General features: G+C 35.5%; 1 protein-coding gene across 2 annotated transcripts in view; it reads right to left on the bottom strand.

Annotated features, from left to right (window-relative positions):
* Positions 1 to 17,007, bottom strand: part of LOC148228628 (max dimerization protein 3-like) — a 182,375-nt gene extending 165,368 nt beyond the window's left edge. For both annotated transcript variants that reach the window (XR_015811533.1, XM_088199003.1), the window contains exons 1-2: positions 16,768 to 17,007; positions 16,656 to 16,685 (exon numbers count right to left, since the gene is read on the bottom strand). Coding sequence is in view for 1 of the 2 variants with exons in the window: in XM_088199003.1 (XP_088055129.1) it covers positions 16,656 to 16,685; positions 16,768 to 16,964 (227 nt within the window). In the remaining variant the exon portion in view is untranslated. The remainder of the gene's footprint in view (positions 1 to 16,655; positions 16,686 to 16,767) is intronic.
* Between the last annotated feature and the right edge of the window lie 3,358 nt (positions 17,008 to 20,365).

Genomic DNA, 20,365 nt, shown 5'->3' with positions numbered 1-20,365 from the left:
TTTAAAACTCCTAGAAATATATTTTAAGACAAAGAGCAACTAAATTTGTAAAAAAACAAGCTTAAAACAAATTTACAATATCATAGTAGAGTTGTATTTAGAACAAATGACAAAATTACAACAATGGAGAGATGCACTGTCTACAAATAAACTTGTAAAAAAATAATTGTACACAATTAAACGAATGCAATATTTCAGTTGCATACAATTTTAGTAAAAAAAATCCAATTAAATTAATATTAATTTAACTACATTTTAAATGTAAAGATTAAGCTTAAATTTGAATCACGACAATGGCAGATTATAAAAAAATAGTCTTAGCATATTTAAATTACCTCACAAAAATATATACATAGTATATAAAAAAACGATCGCAAAAATCTGCTCTCTTAAAATGTAATTTAGTTTTGTTAACCAGAAACATAAACTAAACATGCTAACAGAAAAGTGGGTCAGTAAAATTAAATGTTTTGAATAATAATTCAGAAATATTGATCTGAAAATATTTTCACACCCCTTAATAATTTTATGTAGAATTCGGTACATCATAGCTGCTCAAATTTTTAATCAATTATCAAAACAAATCAAACAAACTTATACAAAGTTCTCTAGAAATGAGGTATTTTTAGCTGGTTATTGTGTAGTATAAATTTGAAAATATGTTGTATTTTAGTACCCAAGTTTATATTGGTATGTAATATTCAAGGCAAACAATTATATGTGAATATTTCTATAATATCGGTATAGTTTAAAATTAAAATTTCTCGAGAAAAATATGTAAAATGTCAAGTAGTCGAAAACGTTTTAGTAGTGCGTTGTATTCTTGTCGACTTTGCTTCATCCAGCATATTTGCCATCTGAATCGATTTATTCCATACACGACGCCGTTCCGAATTATCTGATTTTTTTATGCGCGCGTCCCTTTGTGCCTGATCGACCCTGCCTGTGTGCTTCCACCTCCTCGGCTCGTTTCCTCCGTCCGAAATTCACCAGCCAATTTCCGGTTCCCGTCCCTTCTTCTCTCTCTCCTTCGGGCACAAAACGAGCGGATCTATATTTTCGATGCAGCGCGCGCTGGGGATAATTTTTAATACTTTATGACAGCGCGTCCGGATTCTGGACATCATAATCGAGTTAATAACAGATGGCGCAAGACCGCGGCCGATCCGCATTAATCAAATTAGTCGATGGTCGTTATGTATAACTCTCGCTCTCGGGGGAGTCGAGCTCGAAAAATCGATAGCTAATGAAATTGGAAGAAGAAGGAATGCGGCGGCTCGTTCGAGAAACAATTAACAAACTACGCACGCGAGTTTTGTGTCTGTTCAGAAAAAAAAATATATATAACACTAATTAGGTTCTAGATTATATAAAACATATATGTTTATTAACGGAGGAAAAACGTGACAAAACTCAAGGATGATAGCGATTTCCAATTAAAAGTTTTCTAAAACTGAGAATATTTTATTATGCGGCAATAAAAATATTCAATGAACGAGCGCTCTCTCAGATATGAATATTTTCGTTCGGTTCTGGTTCTAAATTTGGTTCACATTTTGCTTTTCATGTGTGAAAACTAGTTTCTAGTATAATAATAATCCAGCGATTCTAATATAAATCGCCAGTGAAAGTACAGAGAGATTTGTATAGTACCATCAAGTGCATAAAACCGGTCGTGTGTTTTAGTACTAGCACCAGATGAGTGCGTGACTTGAATAAAATATTTGAACGCCCATTATAACAAGAGTTTAAAGACTGTGGGGGTTTCAACAATTTCGAACAAATGAAAATAAATACAAACTTGTATCGAAAGTAAGGCCCAACAATGGAAGAGAGATCTCGAGACTTAACAATTGCGTTAATCAGGGCTGGCCCGAGGGCGGTAGCCCGGGACGCTGATGACTTCGAAGGAGGGCACCCCATTTACGTTGAATGGGGGTGCCATTTGATTATATTTAACACGGTGTTGGAAATTTATTTAAGCACGAGCAGCGCCGTCCAACTGGCAAATATGGTCATGAAATTTTTCACCTCGGAAATTATTGTTCGTTTAAAGATCTGTTTTTTTAGCTCTTGCAGGATCCCAGAATGAACAACGGGAACGTCATTTGGGTCAACAGGGATGTCATTTAAGGAAATACTATAAATCTTAATGAAAGCGGAAAAAGTATAGAAAAATAAACGGAAGAAGTACTGACAGACATCGCATCTCGCATATTATTCCATAGTTTGTCTGCACTTGGATATTACACTATGCTTTAAAAATATGTAGCTATCGTTACCGATATTACTATTGACTTCTGATATAAGATTATAGACCAGAAATGTCATTGGGGGGGGGGGGCATTTGCCCCCTTGAATTTGGCCAGAAAAAGGCATGTCATTTATTGAAATACTATGAATCATAATGAAATCGAAATATTAGAAAAACGACCACTGACTGACCAACTTTTACCCTCTTCCCCCCTGGAATAAAATGTTAGTTGCCTGGAGGAATTATTCGTGAAATTTTTCTTCTTCGTAATGTTGAATATTGTTATTGCTGTGCCATCGTGTGCAGTTTCGTCTGGGTGTCTCGTGGTATAAACACAGTATACAAGTATTCTGAAGTATTTTTTTTTTCAGTAAAATGAGTTTGGGAGACTGGCAAGATGTCTATTATATGTTATTTGGGAAAAAAATATTTCCTGTGTGTGTTGCGATATACCGTTGGCGTTCCATATGGAAATATGTGGTAAGACAGTCGTTTTACAATTTAAGAGACAACTCAAAATAAAAATACTTTGTCAAATTCGAGCTGCTGTTATATATCGTAAAAATTGTGTAAATATAAATATATTAATTTGGTGCTTTCATAACTTATATAAACGCCAAAATTATATGTTACCAGCGTATTTTAATAAGTATTTAATAATAAATAAATATGTACATATATTTAATATTACCAATAGAGACAAATTAAGGATAGTTAGGTATATGCAAATGTGTACGACCAGGGGAATATTGTATAGTGGTCTGAATTTGTATAATATTTCAATATTAGTAGCGGGTTTTCTCAATGGAATCAAGATTAATTAAATAGTTTAGTGTGAAAACAATTAGCTATATTAGCTAAATAAATTAATAAAATAAATAGAGTGACTCCGTTTTTAGAGCTGCTGTTGTGGAGAGTATCGAATATTTCGAGAAAGCAGAAATATTCTACTATTGAATTATTTCATTTTCCGCAAACACTGATCTTTCGATAGCGTTTGGTGGAGTACCTGTATGTTCAATTTTACGATAAGCGAGTGTGTCACTTTTGCCGTCTTGCCACAGCTCGTCTGCGCCGATAACGATGCGAATAACAACAACCGTCCCACGATTCATTGTACTGCGTGTCGCTATCGTGCGTCAAAAAATTCGATCGATCACGTCTGGACACGTCCTCCGACACCCCCAGCTCTATCCACCCGCGACCGACCAACATACCATCCGAAGAATAAATATTTGATGCGACAATTTGCCGGTCGACTGTGTGCGGTTATAACAGAGCACAGTGGTGGCTTCAGAAGGAAAAATCGACAAAACGAAAAGAAAATTTGTGCGTCCTTGCGTTGGCACCGCCTTGTCTGCTGTGTCGCGCGCCTCTTCTACCTATCGCATTATTATCATCTGACAACGCCTGGCGTTTGTTTGTCGTACACACACGCGCGTATTTTTTTCGCGTCGCATTGTTATAATGGCTTTATTGATATATTATTTAAAAATCTTGGCGCTGTTTAAATTTCCATGAGGACGTTTTTTATCGCATATGAGAACTTTGATTTCCGATTTCCCCGGAGTTAAGGAAATAACGCATGCTCAAACTATTGATTAGGAAAGTTGAACCTATATCAAGACTGGCGAGCTCTCACTGGCTATTTATTTATTTATTTCGTAAATATATGTACAGTCTAACAGTTTAACGCTAGACCATGCACATATATTTACCTGCACGCTTAAAGCCGACGTGTTTATATGCGCGGAATGAAAACCGCCCACCGTCGAAGGGACTGTTGGATAATAGACATGATGGTCGAAGATCGATCGGTTTAATGGTGAGACCAGGAATATCAATGTTGTCGGAATTAGCAACTAGATGAGGTGGAGATTATTGACCAAGTTATTATATAAAAGTACGACACTATACGATGCGTCATCGCATGCTACCTGATATTGAATTGTTTATTGTGAGAATTGAAGCGTTAATGCAACGCTGTATCAAAATATAAATATAAACAACGTCGAAAAGTATAATTCAGTAATAGTATTGATTATGGGTATGTAGTCGAACCTGGGCTGCGAAATCGATAGAAAAAAATACCTACTCCAACTCCTCTACATATAAATTCATAGCAGAAGGCATTTTATGTTGAGGAGCCGTAAACGTCATTAAATTTAGGTACATTTTAAACACGATACTACGGAGACAAGTAAATGTTTTCGCTGATCGGCTAGATTATATCCATTTCTTAATTCATTACGATTAGGCATGGTTTAGTTTTTAAGATATGTTACAACAGAAGATTAAAATAAAGGTGAGCAGACTTTTACTGCAATGAATCTACGTTCCACTAAATACAATGAAGAAAATGCAATTAAAAACTTTTGTACTATAGCTCGCAATAGAAACCTATCAGGCTGAATTCCCCTAGTCCTAAATTTAATTTATTAAGAAGTTTTGCCACATACGCAAAAATAACAGTTTTGTTTTGATTGCTCATCGCCTAGTTGTTAATTTGTTGAATCTTATGTATGAATTACCAAGCGATTGAATCATTATTTGATCGATTTTGTGGTGGTGGAGGGGAGGAGGGTTTCAAAAATAATCATTAAAAATTGGCAAAACAACAATGGTCTGTTTCAGAACACACTTGCCACGCAGCCTTTAGAAAGCTGTCAATTACCCCAAAACCTTTTTTTCGTAAGTTCTGAGACGTCTGATAAAAATTCTGGGTTTCGAACCGGAACTGAACCGAAAAAAAACGTTATTATTGTCGGAACGAAAACTGGAGCTAAACTAGAAAAAAATATCAGTTTATATCGGTTTGGTACATATTCAAACACGCAGTCACAAAAAATGCAAGCTGTACAACATTTGAAAAATATTTTGAACAATTACAATTTAAAAAAAAAACAATTTCAATCACATTGTAAAACTTCCGATGAAAGGGTTCACTTTTCATTTTTAATAATTGTTGTCAAATTTTTCATATTTTATAAATCGCACATATGTTAAAATTGGGATTTCATTTCCTGGCAAAGGATTTAAAAAAATCTTTTATAAATAGCACATATGCTAAAATTGAGACTTCATTGATAACTGAGACTTTTACACATTGACGCGTATTATCGATTAAAGGATTTTTTATAATAATATCAGATGATAGTTAGTATAGCATAGTGCATACTACCTCACTCATAGGTCGTAGAATTAGTTATTCACAAATAGTATGCGGTTTGTAAGATTTATTAATCCGTAAAAAAGTAGAAAGAATGCAAATATCGATTGCTTTAAATTTTTTATCAGGATGAGAGACAATTAGCAATGGATTCTTACAAGAACTCTTCGCTTGTATATAAGGATGCCTAAATTGCGCGGTCAAATAGCAAATAATGTAAGAATGAATGCACTACACATCGACCCTGATACATGCAACAATGGGAACAAGCAATTTTGAACCGATTCTAACGAACCAATTAAAACATGTCCGTGCATTGTGTTGCGGTGTTGAAAAAACTGACTAGAGCGAATGGCGTTCCTTTTTAATTTGCAGCAATTTGCTCTCCTCGCCCATTATATAATACGAAACGTATACGCTCTGTACGTGTCGCATAATAAAAAAACGCCTACTTCGTGTAGCGATAGAATTACACAAACTTTACAATTAAAGCGATTGATCCGCATTCCTGAAATCTTACAAGGATGTATGAAGCGTCATGCGAGGCATATTCCGCCCGTGAAGACGTTCGCTCCCTTAATAAAGCGCTAGTCGCAACTACTATATGAATTAATTGTTTTTTTTTTCGATTCATTGCTTTCATCTTTCAGCGCTCACACATAGTTCAACAGAGCTCCGCTAGAGACATCTCCGGAGCCTCGTAGAACCACTAAATCCTTCATTAATTGCTTCACTGAGTCCTAATACAGGAGACTTTCAAAAACATCAGGGGCCCCGCGCGTGCTCCTTTCGATCTTAGCCAAACTAAAAACTTAAAAATAAAAAGTAGATGATAAAGAGAACTCCTTTTTCTTTCAGGTTGTCTTTTATTATTCTCTATCGAGAGACTTACGGTAGGCGGAGCGTGACTGCCCTCAAACCACCCCTCCCCTCCATTTCCCCTATCCAATTCCGTCTCCAATCGGTTAGCTATGCCGGAGACCATCAACAGCATTTCGCGACGGTAGACCCTTCCACGGTCGTCAATCGCGACGACCAAGGAAGGAGGTCTGGCCTAGAGCTGGAGTGCGCAGTACTCCGGAGCGAACGCCAGGCTGGGTTGGATCTCAGTTGCCCATGGGCTGAAACTCCTTGCAAGCCTAATGCAACTGCAGGACGCGGGCGTGAAATACCCACATTCCCGAAGCGAGCGACCCTAGAATCATCGATCCGGCGACGTTCACACGTGCCGCGCACGTGCGATCGGGTCCTTATAAAATCTAACGTGCAACAATCACTTATCGCCAAGCGACAACCCAGCAATTTTGCAATGCAGAATCATCGCCGGTTTGACACCGTTGAAATAATTGACCGAACGAGCGTCGGTTGCTATGGGTCGTTGCTATATTATAATCGCAACGATTCGCTCTCGACACACAAATTACTAGCGATGTGATGATATGTGCGCTCGTAAATGTTGTCGTAAAACACGTGTGTGTACATATATTATATTATACATATAATATAAATGTCGCTTTGAAATCTTGATAAATCTACGCGAACGGGATGATCCATCGAGAGGAACACAATAAAATTGTTCCACACTTTGATTTTCAAAAAAAAACAAGCAGACAATCGGCATAAGATATTCGCTGAAAGAACACAATCTCAACCTTTGATAATGAGGACCGAACGGCGTCGCCTAGAGCCTGCGCAATAAACGTAAACGACAGAAATATAAAAGCAGTGCCACACATTTGGGATTCGCTGAGAAGTCCGGATTATAACCCAAGGGACTACACGTTCGATTCTCGGAGTAGAATCAAATTTTACAATTTCTGAGCTGAATTTGTTGATTAAAGTTATATTACACAACATCCAAAGAAGAAAGATAATCTTCGCGAGAATTTCTGAAAAGGCGTGGTGTGAAAGGAGCGCCGCGGCCCTCGAGAGGGTCACGACATCGATCGCGAGTGGGGACTAGCGTAACCGCACCACTCCAACCCTACCGAGTTTATGTACACGGACATAATCATCCACAAAGTATCCATCATTAAAACAACATAAAAAAACAACACACACACACACACGCAATTAATGCGTCGAAGTAATGTAGTCATAAAGGGAAACTACCGTAATCAGCGTTAAAATAACGTCAAATTGCGAGATAACGTGCGCCGGCCAATATGCATTCGATTGCGTTGAATGACCAACAATGGTTTAAAGGTCCAATTTGGTTGTGTCTACAAACTGGCCAAACACGAGAGAACACACAAGATAAGGCGATTTACGGGGGTTAACGTGGCGCGTTAAAAACGATCGGGACACGCCGATGTCGCATTAAAAAAATACTAAATTAAGTAAATATCGCTTGTATGTAAAATAAAAAATAAAAACAAGTAGATCGTCTCTCGATAAAGAAGCGCCTCTCTCGGGTTTGCGTTGTATATGCGTATACAAAAGAGAAGTTTTAACGAGACAAACTCGGCAGACAAGACGAGCGTTAAAATACGAACAAGTGCCTTAATACAGAAGAAGACAAGAAGGAGGCGGTGTCGCTATAAAAAAATGGCTTGAAAAAAGAAGAGTAAAAACATATAAGAAAATTAACGCAACGGCAAACTAGCGTTATTGTATTAAATTTACGCGCTTACGTGCGCTGCAATCTAAATTCATCGTTTTACATTTTTGAGTTTATTTCGGAAGCGACGCTTCAGGAGAGTTTCGTGCGCGAGTAAATTTTGCAAAACTTCGCGAAAATACGATAACCAGAGTCCGAATCATGGGTGCTACTAATACACAACCGCACATAAACGTATGAACCAATCACGTGAGAGTTTGTTTAACTGATCTGATCGATCTATATTTATGTGATTGGCAAACAACTTCAATACTTCGAATGTTATTTGAATATGTATTTAGTAATGTATTATACATACATTTTTATATTATACAATCATCTTTTTACACTATTCGTTTTCAATATTAGATATCACAATATTAATCAATGAGATTAGGAAAAGCTAGGAAAACATAAAACGTGACGCTCAATTAGAATTACTAATTCTGATCTTACAAATGCAAAAGAAATTGAAAAATATTTAGCTGCATGTGAAAAATTGAACCTTGTTAGTGTACAAAAACATCGTTCAATGTGCGATCATAAATGTCTACCCTGTGATTGGTCAATCACCATGAGGGGCGGTACCCATATGTGTAAGTACACAGGGCTGTTTTTCTGTTCGTGAGGTACGAATGTCAAGATTAATAATTAAAAATGAAATATCAATTAAAACTTAATAATATTATTTTATTTATTATAATATCCGCCTTGATTTCAATGTATGTTTAATTATGCAAGATGATCCTATTACAATTTCCTATGTTGCCAGCACTATAAATCAGACAGCTGTCAATAATCACGCGTATTCAAAGGATCAAATGTTATTTTGCAATAAAACATTTACGAAATAAATCGCTCAACGCGTTAAAATTGTTCAATTGTTCTACAGAACTAATACTTCTATACAAACTGTGTAAATGTCATCGTCCTACTGAGCGAACAATCCACAACGCAGTGAAAAAAAAATGAAGACTGGAATCATTCGAGATAGGGTAAGGCCTGTGCATCATCGTGGTGCACGTTCAGCCGAGAATATTGCTGTTGTAAGTGAATGTGTGACCAAAGACCCGGAATCGTCGATTCGTCGGCGTTCGCAACTTTTGGGCTTTTTTTATGGCTCCCTTTGGCGCATTTTGTATCTGGACTTGCACCAACACCCGTAAAAAAGCAGATAACATAAGAACTAAAGCGCAGAGACCATAGACAGCGAAGAATCTACGCATATTATGTGATATTTTCAAAGAAAATCTTCTTCTCAAATGAGGCACATTTACACCTCTCTGGGTACGTTATAAGCAAAATGTCTGCATATGGTGCGAGGAAAATCCTCATGTGATTCACGACAGACCATTACATGTACACAAAGTGACTGTTTGGTGCGCATTGTGGTCAAGCGGCATCATTGGGTCTTACTTTTTTGAAAAAGACTAAGGTCGGACTGCAACAGTCAATGGTGATCTCTACTGATGTTGAATATACTATGTAGTTTCAACAAACTTGCCACACATCGGATGCAACATTGGATGTTTTACGTGAAAAGGTAGCATTATTCCACGTTTTGGTGACGTGAACTGGCCTCCAAGATCATGCAATTTACGTCGTTGGATTTTTTTATGGGGTCTAATAAATCCGAAACGTTGGAGCACCTAAAAACAAATATCCATAAAATTATAGCCGAGATAATCTACGAAAAGGTTTTCGAAAATTACATTGAAAGGATAGGCTGCTGCAAAAGGTCCAGAGGCGGCCATTTAATTGATATTATTTTTCATAATTAATGAAATACATAAAAAAATTCAAAGATATCCTTTAACGTATTTTTTTTAATTTGGAAACATGAAGTTGAATCATCCTTTACTAATCTATCGTTCTGGTATTCAACGTGTTATGGAATAAATATATACTTTGCGATTATAAAATAAATATGCATTATTTATCGTTGTTAATCTACTGTTGTAACATGATATGCGATAATAGCGTACATAACAATAATTGGTCGTTTTTTTGATAGTGGTATAAGTGCATTTATTCATACATTGAGATATTTAAAGGCTTACGTTTAAATCGACTCAAAATCAATTCGGGTAATGGTTTTAAAACTATAAACTTGTTAAATAAACGATTTTTTAGCCACAAATGGACTTATACACTTTCAATAATAACAAGCTATGAAAAATATAAACAATAGTAATTTTAAATTTATATTTTAATTGAAGTTGGCTTTTCTAAAATGTTTTTTTTAATGTAAAAAATAATAATTAAAACGAAGAAAAGTAAGTAAAACGAAGAAAAGTAAGTAAAACGAAGAAAAGTAAGTAAACAAATAATCGAGTTCATTAAGAAATAATTGCAGTTATATTATAATGAATTTATAAACAAGTATGAAAATTAAATTACTTTATTAAGATAAATAATAATAACAAACTTATTCATATTTAAATTATATTTTTCCTGTATACTTAGCAGAGTGAAGTGTTTATGGTGAATAGGAGGTATGTAAGGCAAACTCATCAATTAGGATTATTACGAATGGACTTATTATTCCACTTTCAACAAAAACATTCCTGCGATTACATTTTACAGTTCAACTTATTTTGATTAATTTATGAGGAAATTGTGCACGATTGACTGTGTGATTATAAATATAAAAAGAGGATATTATTATCAGACATTAACTCATTATTTTCAAAAATGTACTTATACAACATTAAAAAAACGGCCCACTTATTGCTTGGCAATAATAACGTAGTTCCTTACATAAAAAATATATTTTGCAATCTAAATAACCAACATTAAACATTATTATTTATTTAAAAATATTTTTTTCGCTGCATTTGTTCATTTGCTTTAACAAATATAACCGTTATATTTGTTAAAACAAATGAACCGTTTTAAAAGTCATTACGCGTTTTAATTCATAATATTATTCCGTTAATAGAAAATTATAATACATTTCGGTTCGTGGCCTAGTTTATCACGGTAATTAATTTAGCCTTCCCCTTACACCTTACAGTAAGCAAATCCACACGCTCCGGTGATGTACACTTAGCGTACACGTTAAAAATAGTATTTAAATAACACGAATGTTATTACTAAGAAATAAATATTATAATAATAGTCAGAGTAGTAACAATTATTGTAATATAAGTGCTAAAAATGGTTAAATGCATTGGACACTGCAATTATAGTTACAAAAATTCGAATATTATAAGAATCGAAAAATACAACTCGAATAATGAGTACATATTCATACACACATAATTATGTTATAAAACACCGAATAAGAAGTAATACTATTTAATCGGAAATATGAGTAATTTCTAGAATTTCGGCAATTAATGTTTTTTCTTATGTATTAGTTGTTATACTTATAAATTTTGCAAAACAAAAATGAGCGCAATTGTGAGGTATAAAAGGCAGTAGTACATCGAAGAAAAAATGACGTTATTGTAATGAATTTTTAAAATTGGTTTAAATTAGAAATTAAAAATTTCAAAATATGCCACTACAAATATAAACATATACACTCGGTGTACATCACAGTAAAGAAAGGGCTAAACAAAGAAAATTGTGTATGCACTTAAAATGTGCATTCAAATTAATACGTAGAATGATATAACTGAGTTGAAAATTGTGTCAGTATTGCATGCTCGGTTTGATTAAGCGATGTCTTATCTTAATTAATACTTAAAAATAATAATAAAATGTCGATTTTATATAATATTACTTGTTATTGGAGATTGGTAAAATGTAGGTTTAAATTAGGTGAGTGTCGCTATAAATATGTTTTTTGTTCAAAAAAATACCTGGAACACGAAATATAACCGCAATTGCTGTCGAATCTCAAATTATACATCCAAGACACACGACACTAATGAGAATTTTATCCGTCATGAGGCGTAACACAATACCTCTCGCATTTAGACAGACAGATAACAGAATGGTGCGGTTTTTATCAGTTAAAAAAAACCAAGCCGACGACCTTGCATCTGGGCATGGCCACAGCGAGGAGCTGGCCGGGGGCCTTGAAGGCAGGTCTCAGAATCAACATGCATGTATGCGAATTGCAACGTTGCGTTTTTTGCGTGCGCTCTCATCTCGAAACTCCTCTCTCCCAGTGTGCGTGTTTGTGTCGGGAGCGAACAGCTGTTCCAAACGGCAAATTTTGCAACCGCACCATAGTGCCAAGGTGGCTTAGAAAAAAATGACAGTAAAAATGGAAAACTGCCGCTCGCTTACAACTGACGTGTGTTTGTATCTATTTTCGAAGCAATAAACACGTTTGGCGTGTAATAAATTAAGATAGTGAACGCTCGTCGCCAATTAACGGCATTATCAGACCAATGCACACAAACGAGTGACGATTGAGAGTATCTGTTGGATGGGACGAGTTTGTGATGCTTGTTTTTGAATCTGTCGTCAGATTCTAAATGGAGCAAATTACGAATTGTGCACACTACGCCTGCACAAACATGCGCTTCGCTAAGTGTCCGCGTTGGTAGCTAGCTAACTTTAGTAAACCTCTACGCCACTACCCAGCAGTAGATGCAGAGAGGAAATATATGTGCAATATAAACATGCACAATACAGCAAATTGTAGTGAGAGTTGCACTCGTTAATTTATAAAAATGTAGACTGGGTTTAAAGTGCCATGATGAACGTTAATGAAATATCCCGTACTATCGACAAAAATATGACAGCTGACGGATTTCAAAGTTATACAAATAAAGATAACAGAGTGAAATAGAAAATATACTATTCATTCGATTCGAATCGCTGATATATGGAATGTTTAGCTCTCACTGATCTTGGTAAAATCGATATACGCGTTCGTAAATCACAGAGTTTAAAAATATGTCTGTCGCGTACTGATGTGGCGAAGATATGTCTCACATTTTGCAAGACTAAAGCTCATACATGAGTGTATATCTCAAGATATATTTTGCCAGTATACAAAAATGTCAAAAAGTAAACGTTTGAATTTCAATATCTCAAGCAAAACCATCAAGAACTTGAGTTTATTAAATAAACCAAACGATAAATCAACTAGTTGAATTTAAGGTGGCATTTGTATCAATCTCTAAATCTGTTATGTGATCCATAAGAGGCACATAACATAACACAAATATCTTATTTATTTCATCATCCCCATAGCATAACATATATCTAATCAAATCAACACACCTCCTTGTCTAACGTAGATATGAAAAATTGAAATAAAAAAGTGTAAACAATTACCCTCTCTCAACTTTTGCATGCAAATTTGCATAAAATAACTTGATGAGTCACCCTCTTCGTCTGAGTTTTCCTAATAACAATACTTGCTAATAATGCAAAGCGATCTAGTAATGGTAGTAAACAAGTTTTGCAACAATCAAGCGCAGTCTTAAAATAATATTTTTGTTCTTATATATCATTTTTATAAGAAGGGAAACACGTATCGAACCATCTTACGCAAATTTAATTAAACCTCTGCGCCTAAGAGATTCTTGCTGATCAGAATTAGAATTTCATTTGCAAAATTTGAATTCGACTCCTGACTAAATACGAGCTTATCGCGTGTTCGATTTCCTTTTATTTTCATTCGAATACGTGACCATCGATGTCTCGATGGTCATAAAAACGCACGAGTGAGATAGAAAGAGATGCAGACGATTACTGTTTATCAGATAACTAAAAACTAACAATGACGAAGGTGTCAAAGCGATGACGCAGAGTTCACAATACGACAGGATAGTTCGTCATACATATGTAGATTGAAATCGAGATTTTTGACAATGTTTATTGCGTTTAAAAATTTGCCTGCACAATTCCAATTTGTTGAAACACATTTTTATGCGTTTCACAGATAAAATAACTAAAATATAAATTTGAGAGAAAAATCATTCAACTTAGAATTATCATGTGCTCTTAAATTTATGACCTGTGATTGGTCGTTCGCCCTGAGGGGTGTACTGATATGTGTAAGTACACAGGGCGATATTGTAATTTGTTCCAAGAATTATTATCTTATCACCCCTTTTTATTATAATTATTGCCTTACAGTGTATTTTTAATTCAATTTATTTCTAAAATAAATACTGTTTTCTGACTCTTGGGTGTAGGAAAAGAAACTTTGTGACAATTGATCAAAAAAAAATTTAGCGTAAAAGAGACTATATGAAAAATAATGGAGAAAGTATTTGCGTAATTCGCGATTAATTGAATCTAATATGAATTGTATTGGAGCAGTTAAAATAAATTATTTTTAAGCAAAATCTCTTATTTTCGTTCAAGGTCAGAGTTTCAGCAATGATAGAATCTATTTAAAATAATGCGGTTGACCTTGAGGATCTCGTTTAGTTGCTTCTAATGTTCTGATTTATTCAAACAGATGACTTTTATTCTAAATGTACTCGATTGTAGTAAATTTGGTAATGTCTATTAACTATTGTATTATGAATCTATGAAACTGCATATATATATTATAAATATAACAAGCGAGGAATGCTGTCAAATATGTATTAAAAATCAAAATAAAGCACTTAGAGCGTTCCAATAACCATCGACAAGTTGCAGACAGATTTTAAAAATAATAATCTACCGAAACCTGTATTCAACCACCGGCAAGAGCAGGTGTATGTTGATCCCTCGATACCCAGTTCAATGAAAGGAATTATTGCTTATAAAAGCAATGAAATTTCAATTGTGATTATAATTAAAAACATTCATGTAATACATTAATATTTAATTAATAAACTTGATGGCAAATGTTAATAACCCAAGCTGTTTTTATTGAGTTACTGCGTATTTTTTACATAGTATACGAAGGTAGCAGAGTGAAAAACAGCAACAACAAAAATGCAAGAAATGGAACAATAAGAGACGTCATTTAAGGGGAGGGGATATTCCCCCCCCCTCGAATTTGTCCAGAAAAATCTTATGTATAAATTGTCACTGAAAGTTTGTTTTCCTACACTCAAAAGCTAGAAAACAGTATTAATTTCAGAAATAAATTGAATTAAAAATACACTGCAAGGGAATAATTATAATAAATAAAACACATTACTATAACAATAGTGCAAGGGGCGATAAGATAATAATTCTTGGAATAAAAAACAATATCGTCCTGTGTTATTCAATCAGAAAGTGAATACCCAATGAATATTTCTCTGCAACGAATCTTTTTCAAAGAAAAAATCCGAAAATTTATCTTAAATAAATGCTCAAAGTATTTATTTGAATTCACATGTCTTTTAGAATAAATTGCACCAATTGTTTAACAACACAGCAAAAACAGACTGCAAGCGCACAAAATTGTCCTGTATTCAGTCTGCGAGTAGTCTTTTTGACAGTCTAGGCTAAAAACAATAACGTAACGTAAACTGTTGCATATTTAGAGCAATTTGGCCTCAAGCCCAATTCTACAAGATCATAAAATGTAGGTGAAAAAAAAAAAACCAATCCCAATTTTACACGCTGATCCAAGTTTTCATTAAATAAAATATCAATTTACGAGTATAATATCCAAAAATTTTACGTTGCATTGCTAAATGCACATATACGCGATTTTACTAAAAAGGGGATAAATCTTAGCGCCCAAGAAATCTACTTTTATTATACCGAGTTTTGAAATTAATCAATTTTTTTGCGCCGAGTGGTTAAATGCAATTTTTCAAATAAGATTCAAATTTTAGCAATTTCTTACAGGAAATAGCAGTTTATGAGTAAAATACTCGAATATAACAAAAAAAAAAGACAAAGGTTAATTGGCCATTAACATCTTAACCGGGTATGACACCTCAAGGCGTCGTAATTATATTTCATATATAACGGGCGTGACGTAAAAAGTCGTCATTGAATTTTAAATTTTTTAGTCTTTTCTGTAGAAGGTGTGAATTTTGTTGTACCTTATATTATATCATAACGAGAGCCAGTAAATTAATTTTTTAATTTTAATGAATTTAAATTTGCCAAATTTAACTGGCCATTAACAACTATTTTTAACCACGTAATAAAAAAGTGCCGGATTAAAAGGTTAAGATTTTGAATGAATTTTTCCATCACTAATCAGTTATTGTCTATTCGACTCGACAATTTTTAAAAATATTTTTAGTTAAGCTCGCGATGACATTTCGCGATGACCTTGATAAGGCAACAAAAAAGGTTTTCGACCCCTGGTATGCGTAATATTATTTGAATTAAATAATATTTTTGAGAAATTTTCATTTTAGTTAAGTTTAATCTATGATATTTCCAAGATATTTAAAATTTGAATCTAATTTTCAAAAAGTAACAAAACTATCTAATTATAATAATCACTAATTAGAACCCAGGTCTTAGTCACCGACTCACATCACTGCTCTATCGTTGAATGATAAGATATTTCACTAGAGCACGGTAATGGATTCTGACAAGAATGCACTCTCGCGGTGCAACCAAATCGTCGCAGAAAGAGTGAATCATCAGATGCAAGCAAACAAAGGAAGCGGTTGCATAACGCTCGGGGGCGCGCTCGAAAGTAGCCCGCGTCAGCTCCTCGCCGGGATCCGGAGGCGACCGACGATAAGGCAACAATACGCGACGTCCAAGTCGAACAAAGAAGACCCTCCGGGCGGGAGGCGACGTTGCCGCGTCGCGTTCTCTCTCACCTATTCTTCTCGAGCTCGTTGTGGGTCGTCCTGGAAGAAGAGCGCGATCGTGAGTGATATCGTCGAGTAGGAGGTCGAAGACAAAGGAACACTAGCGAAGACTAAACAGTACCTGCTGCCCTGCGACTTCTTGGTCTTGGGCCTCTTGAGCCTGGCGTGCAGGTCGAGGTGCGCCCGGAGCGAGGAGCGATGGGGCGCCGGTAGCGAAGACGCGTACCCGTGGTCGCGGCCCGGCGGGGGCCCTTCGCGGACCTCGAACCCGCGCCGCTCCAGATACTCGGCGGCCTGCAGCAACGCGGCGATGTTCATGGCGAACGCGGCGACCGGCCCGGCCCAGCTGCGGCCGCGCACTGACGCCCCTCCGCGCGACCCGACGAACCCCCACCGCCGTCGTCGTCGTTCGAACGGTCCCCAAAACAAACAGCGCATAGCGCACCCGCTTTCCACTTTTGCGCAATTCAAAATAAACAAAAAACGCGCGCACGGTCGCAATCTTGCGGCTTTCGACCAAAAATCTAAAACTAGCTATTATATGTATGTATGTAACATGTTGAATAAATGTTTTTTTTTTAATTAATGTCTTAAGAATTATTATTTAGATCTACCCAATGTCTTTATATAACTTTTAGAATTTGGAGGAGATGTTTCGCTCTTTCATACTCTCGACTCGTAACTATTCGTAGTCGCCCGCCAGGAAGAAAATAAAAGGGAATATTGTTTTATTTCTAAACTATATTTATGTTTGTATGAACTAATCATCAATTTTTATTATTAAAATAACTGGATATTGAATAGATATTGGTATTATCTATGTTTATTTTAAATTTAAACTTATTTTTGGCTTTCAATTACTACTTTTCTTATTGACCGCCGCCAATGATTTGAAAAGCAGGTCACTTGCAGCGATGAAAAGCTTGGCTACCCCTGGTTTATAAGAACGCCCTTCGTGTAGCGATCGTAATTCAAGCAGCTGGAGATTTGGCAGCCCTGTCACTGGGTAATTCGTTTACGTTTATTTAAAACAAATTAAGACTATCGTACCCTAACAAGTTACCCCAATGCGTCACGATGGTTGAAAATAATACATTGTTTTATTTTAATACACAAAAAATATATAAAAAAATAATACATTGAAAGTAGCAAACAAAAAATCATAAAGTATTAAAATTATATGATACAATTTGATACGAACCGGACCAGCTCCTCGTAGCTGACATGAAACAGATCAATATGCAATGCCAGCGTATTAGGGAGCCAGATGGCGACAGTCATAGGCGAGTCGACAAGTGCGGACGTCATAAGGCTGGGACCCGCGGTCTGTTTTGTAACAGATCAGGCCGCGCCAGGACAGGCCGACGGGCGGTGGGAACGGTCGCGTCCGATCCGTCGCGGCTTGTACGTGTGCGAATGAATTAACATTCGAGTTTTTAAATCTTTACGAAAATAACAAGCGCTTTGGAAAAGCTCGCCGCCCCAACATAAAAAACAGGAGCGATATTCATGACACATGATTGCAGATAAAAAGTAATTTAAAATATGAAACTATACCCATCACGGAATTAAAAAAGAAAAAGGAGACTTAATGTCGATATACAGGAAAGTAAATGAAAAAATCACGCGCTCCGTGTCAGTAGTTTGAAAAAATACTTAGCGACATACAACTTTCTTCGAGAACTTAGCGAATCGTATCTCAATGCTCCTAAAAAAGGTGCTGGGATATAAGAACGAATAATAACCAAATATCCTTTTATAAATGTATCTTAAGAACCTTTTATAAGCCTTTTCGACTAAAATGGAGTATTTGGTTATGCGGAGATTCCAAATTATACAAGAATAAAACGAACTAAAACCCGATATAAGAATGCTACGAACTAAGGTGTCATAGAAGACGTGAATAACTGACGGATCGGCAAAGTGAAAGGCGTTCCTCATAACAAAGCCGAGCATCTTGGAAGATTTAACACAGACGTCGTGTATGTGTAGAGAGAACCTCCACTCTCTCTCAAAAGTGATTCCGAGGTCTTTAGTGGAAGTTTCTCTAGCCAAAATTTTCCCACCGAGATAGTAGGAATAAACTGATGGCGAACGGGATCGAGAAAATGACACAGTATGGCACTTTCCGACACCAAAGGGCAGACGGTTAACGGAAGCCCATCTTCATAGTCTAAATCACTCTGTAGAGAGGAGTCCGCAGCAAATCTATGCATTTATAAAATTTTAAATCATCTGCGTACAGAAGAAAACTTGAATTTGTAACTGCCATATTAATACCATTAATAAGTAACATAAAGAGCAGAGGGCCCAGGTTGGACCCTTGAGAAACCCCCGTAGGGGTGAAATACTCTTTCAACAATCGGCCGCCATAGGCTACATTGTTTACGATCACTCAAATAACTCGATAATTGATAGTTAATCGATAGTTAAATCATTCGAACAACCGAAGTCCGACAATTTTTTAATAATAACCCATGATAAGCCATGTCGAAGGCCTTCTCAAAATCTATATATACACATGACGTCTACTTGAATTCCCGCATTAAGAGATTTTGTCACCGTTTTGGTGAAAGACAGAAGGTTAGTAACAGTGGAACGGGAGGAAACGCACGCATGAAAGGCTTAAAGTAACAATCCTAGTACAATGGTACAACCAACAGATATAATTTTATTTTTTAATTACACGATCATGAACATTAAATAGACGATAAATTAGCACGTGGCTGAAATATTTCTAAAACATAAACGTAACTCTCAGATAGTACACTGGCTGATTCAGCGCATTATTTTCACTAGAAATACCATATCTGATAGTGACAATTCTAATATCAGTGTTACCAATCAGCAAATTTATTGACGAACGATTTTTTTACTAAACACTCAAAGCCTGAAATTTACATTAATTATGCATCAACTGTTCAGGTTCAGTTTTTTTAAAATAAAATACAAACAAATGTGTACTATAAAGCTCTTTCTGTGACCTCTGAGAGTGACAGTTCTAATATCAGTGTTACCAGTGCAAACGATTTAATTACAAACCGCTTGAGCTTATGTCAACCCGTTTATACACTGACTAATTGATTAATGAATTTCCTAGTTAAAGTAAATTGACTAGCTAGTGTATGCATTGACGAGTATTAACATTTATTAACATATGCTACGAATCAATCGCATACATTTTACGATTATTTAAGGTGACTAGATTTTGAAAATATCAAAGGAGGACACCAAAATTAAAAAGATCATTATTGTTGTCGGAGCTAAAAATAAAAGTATTTTTGAGAATTTTTGTTCAAAAGCTATTTTTGTTCAAAAACAATCTCATATTTTTTGTTGAGGATGGAGGACAATGATTGCGAAACATCATACATTGGTAGAAGAAAGGACATTTATACGTAAAAAAGGCTCTTAACCTTTTGAAACGTAAATTTATTTTTTATTTTATTAGTATGCGATACAATGTCTAATATTTACTTGACTTTAAAACGTCGACTAGTAAAAAAGTCATGTTTATTAAAAAAAAATATTCGTCCTAATTATAGCGAATAAATCACGGTACTCAGTGTGTTAAATGTTGAAAAGTATACAAATTTATAATGCAGTGTATTACATTTTTATAGTTTAAAATATGGTGGGCGATTCAAGATTCTTCGGTGGGCGATGGGTGTTTTTGTTCGGTGAGGCAAATTTCTCCATAAATCGAAACATTGCTGTAT

Source organism: Plectrocnemia conspersa, unplaced genomic scaffold (genome assembly GCF_051122295.1).
Source record: "Plectrocnemia conspersa isolate PC_06_02 unplaced genomic scaffold, ASM5112229v1 ptg000012l, whole genome shotgun sequence".
NCBI classification, from domain to species: Eukaryota; Metazoa; Arthropoda; class Insecta; order Trichoptera; family Polycentropodidae; genus Plectrocnemia; species Plectrocnemia conspersa.
Note: the sequence above shows the minus strand (reverse complement) of the source record. Positions and strands in the feature narration are given on the sequence as shown.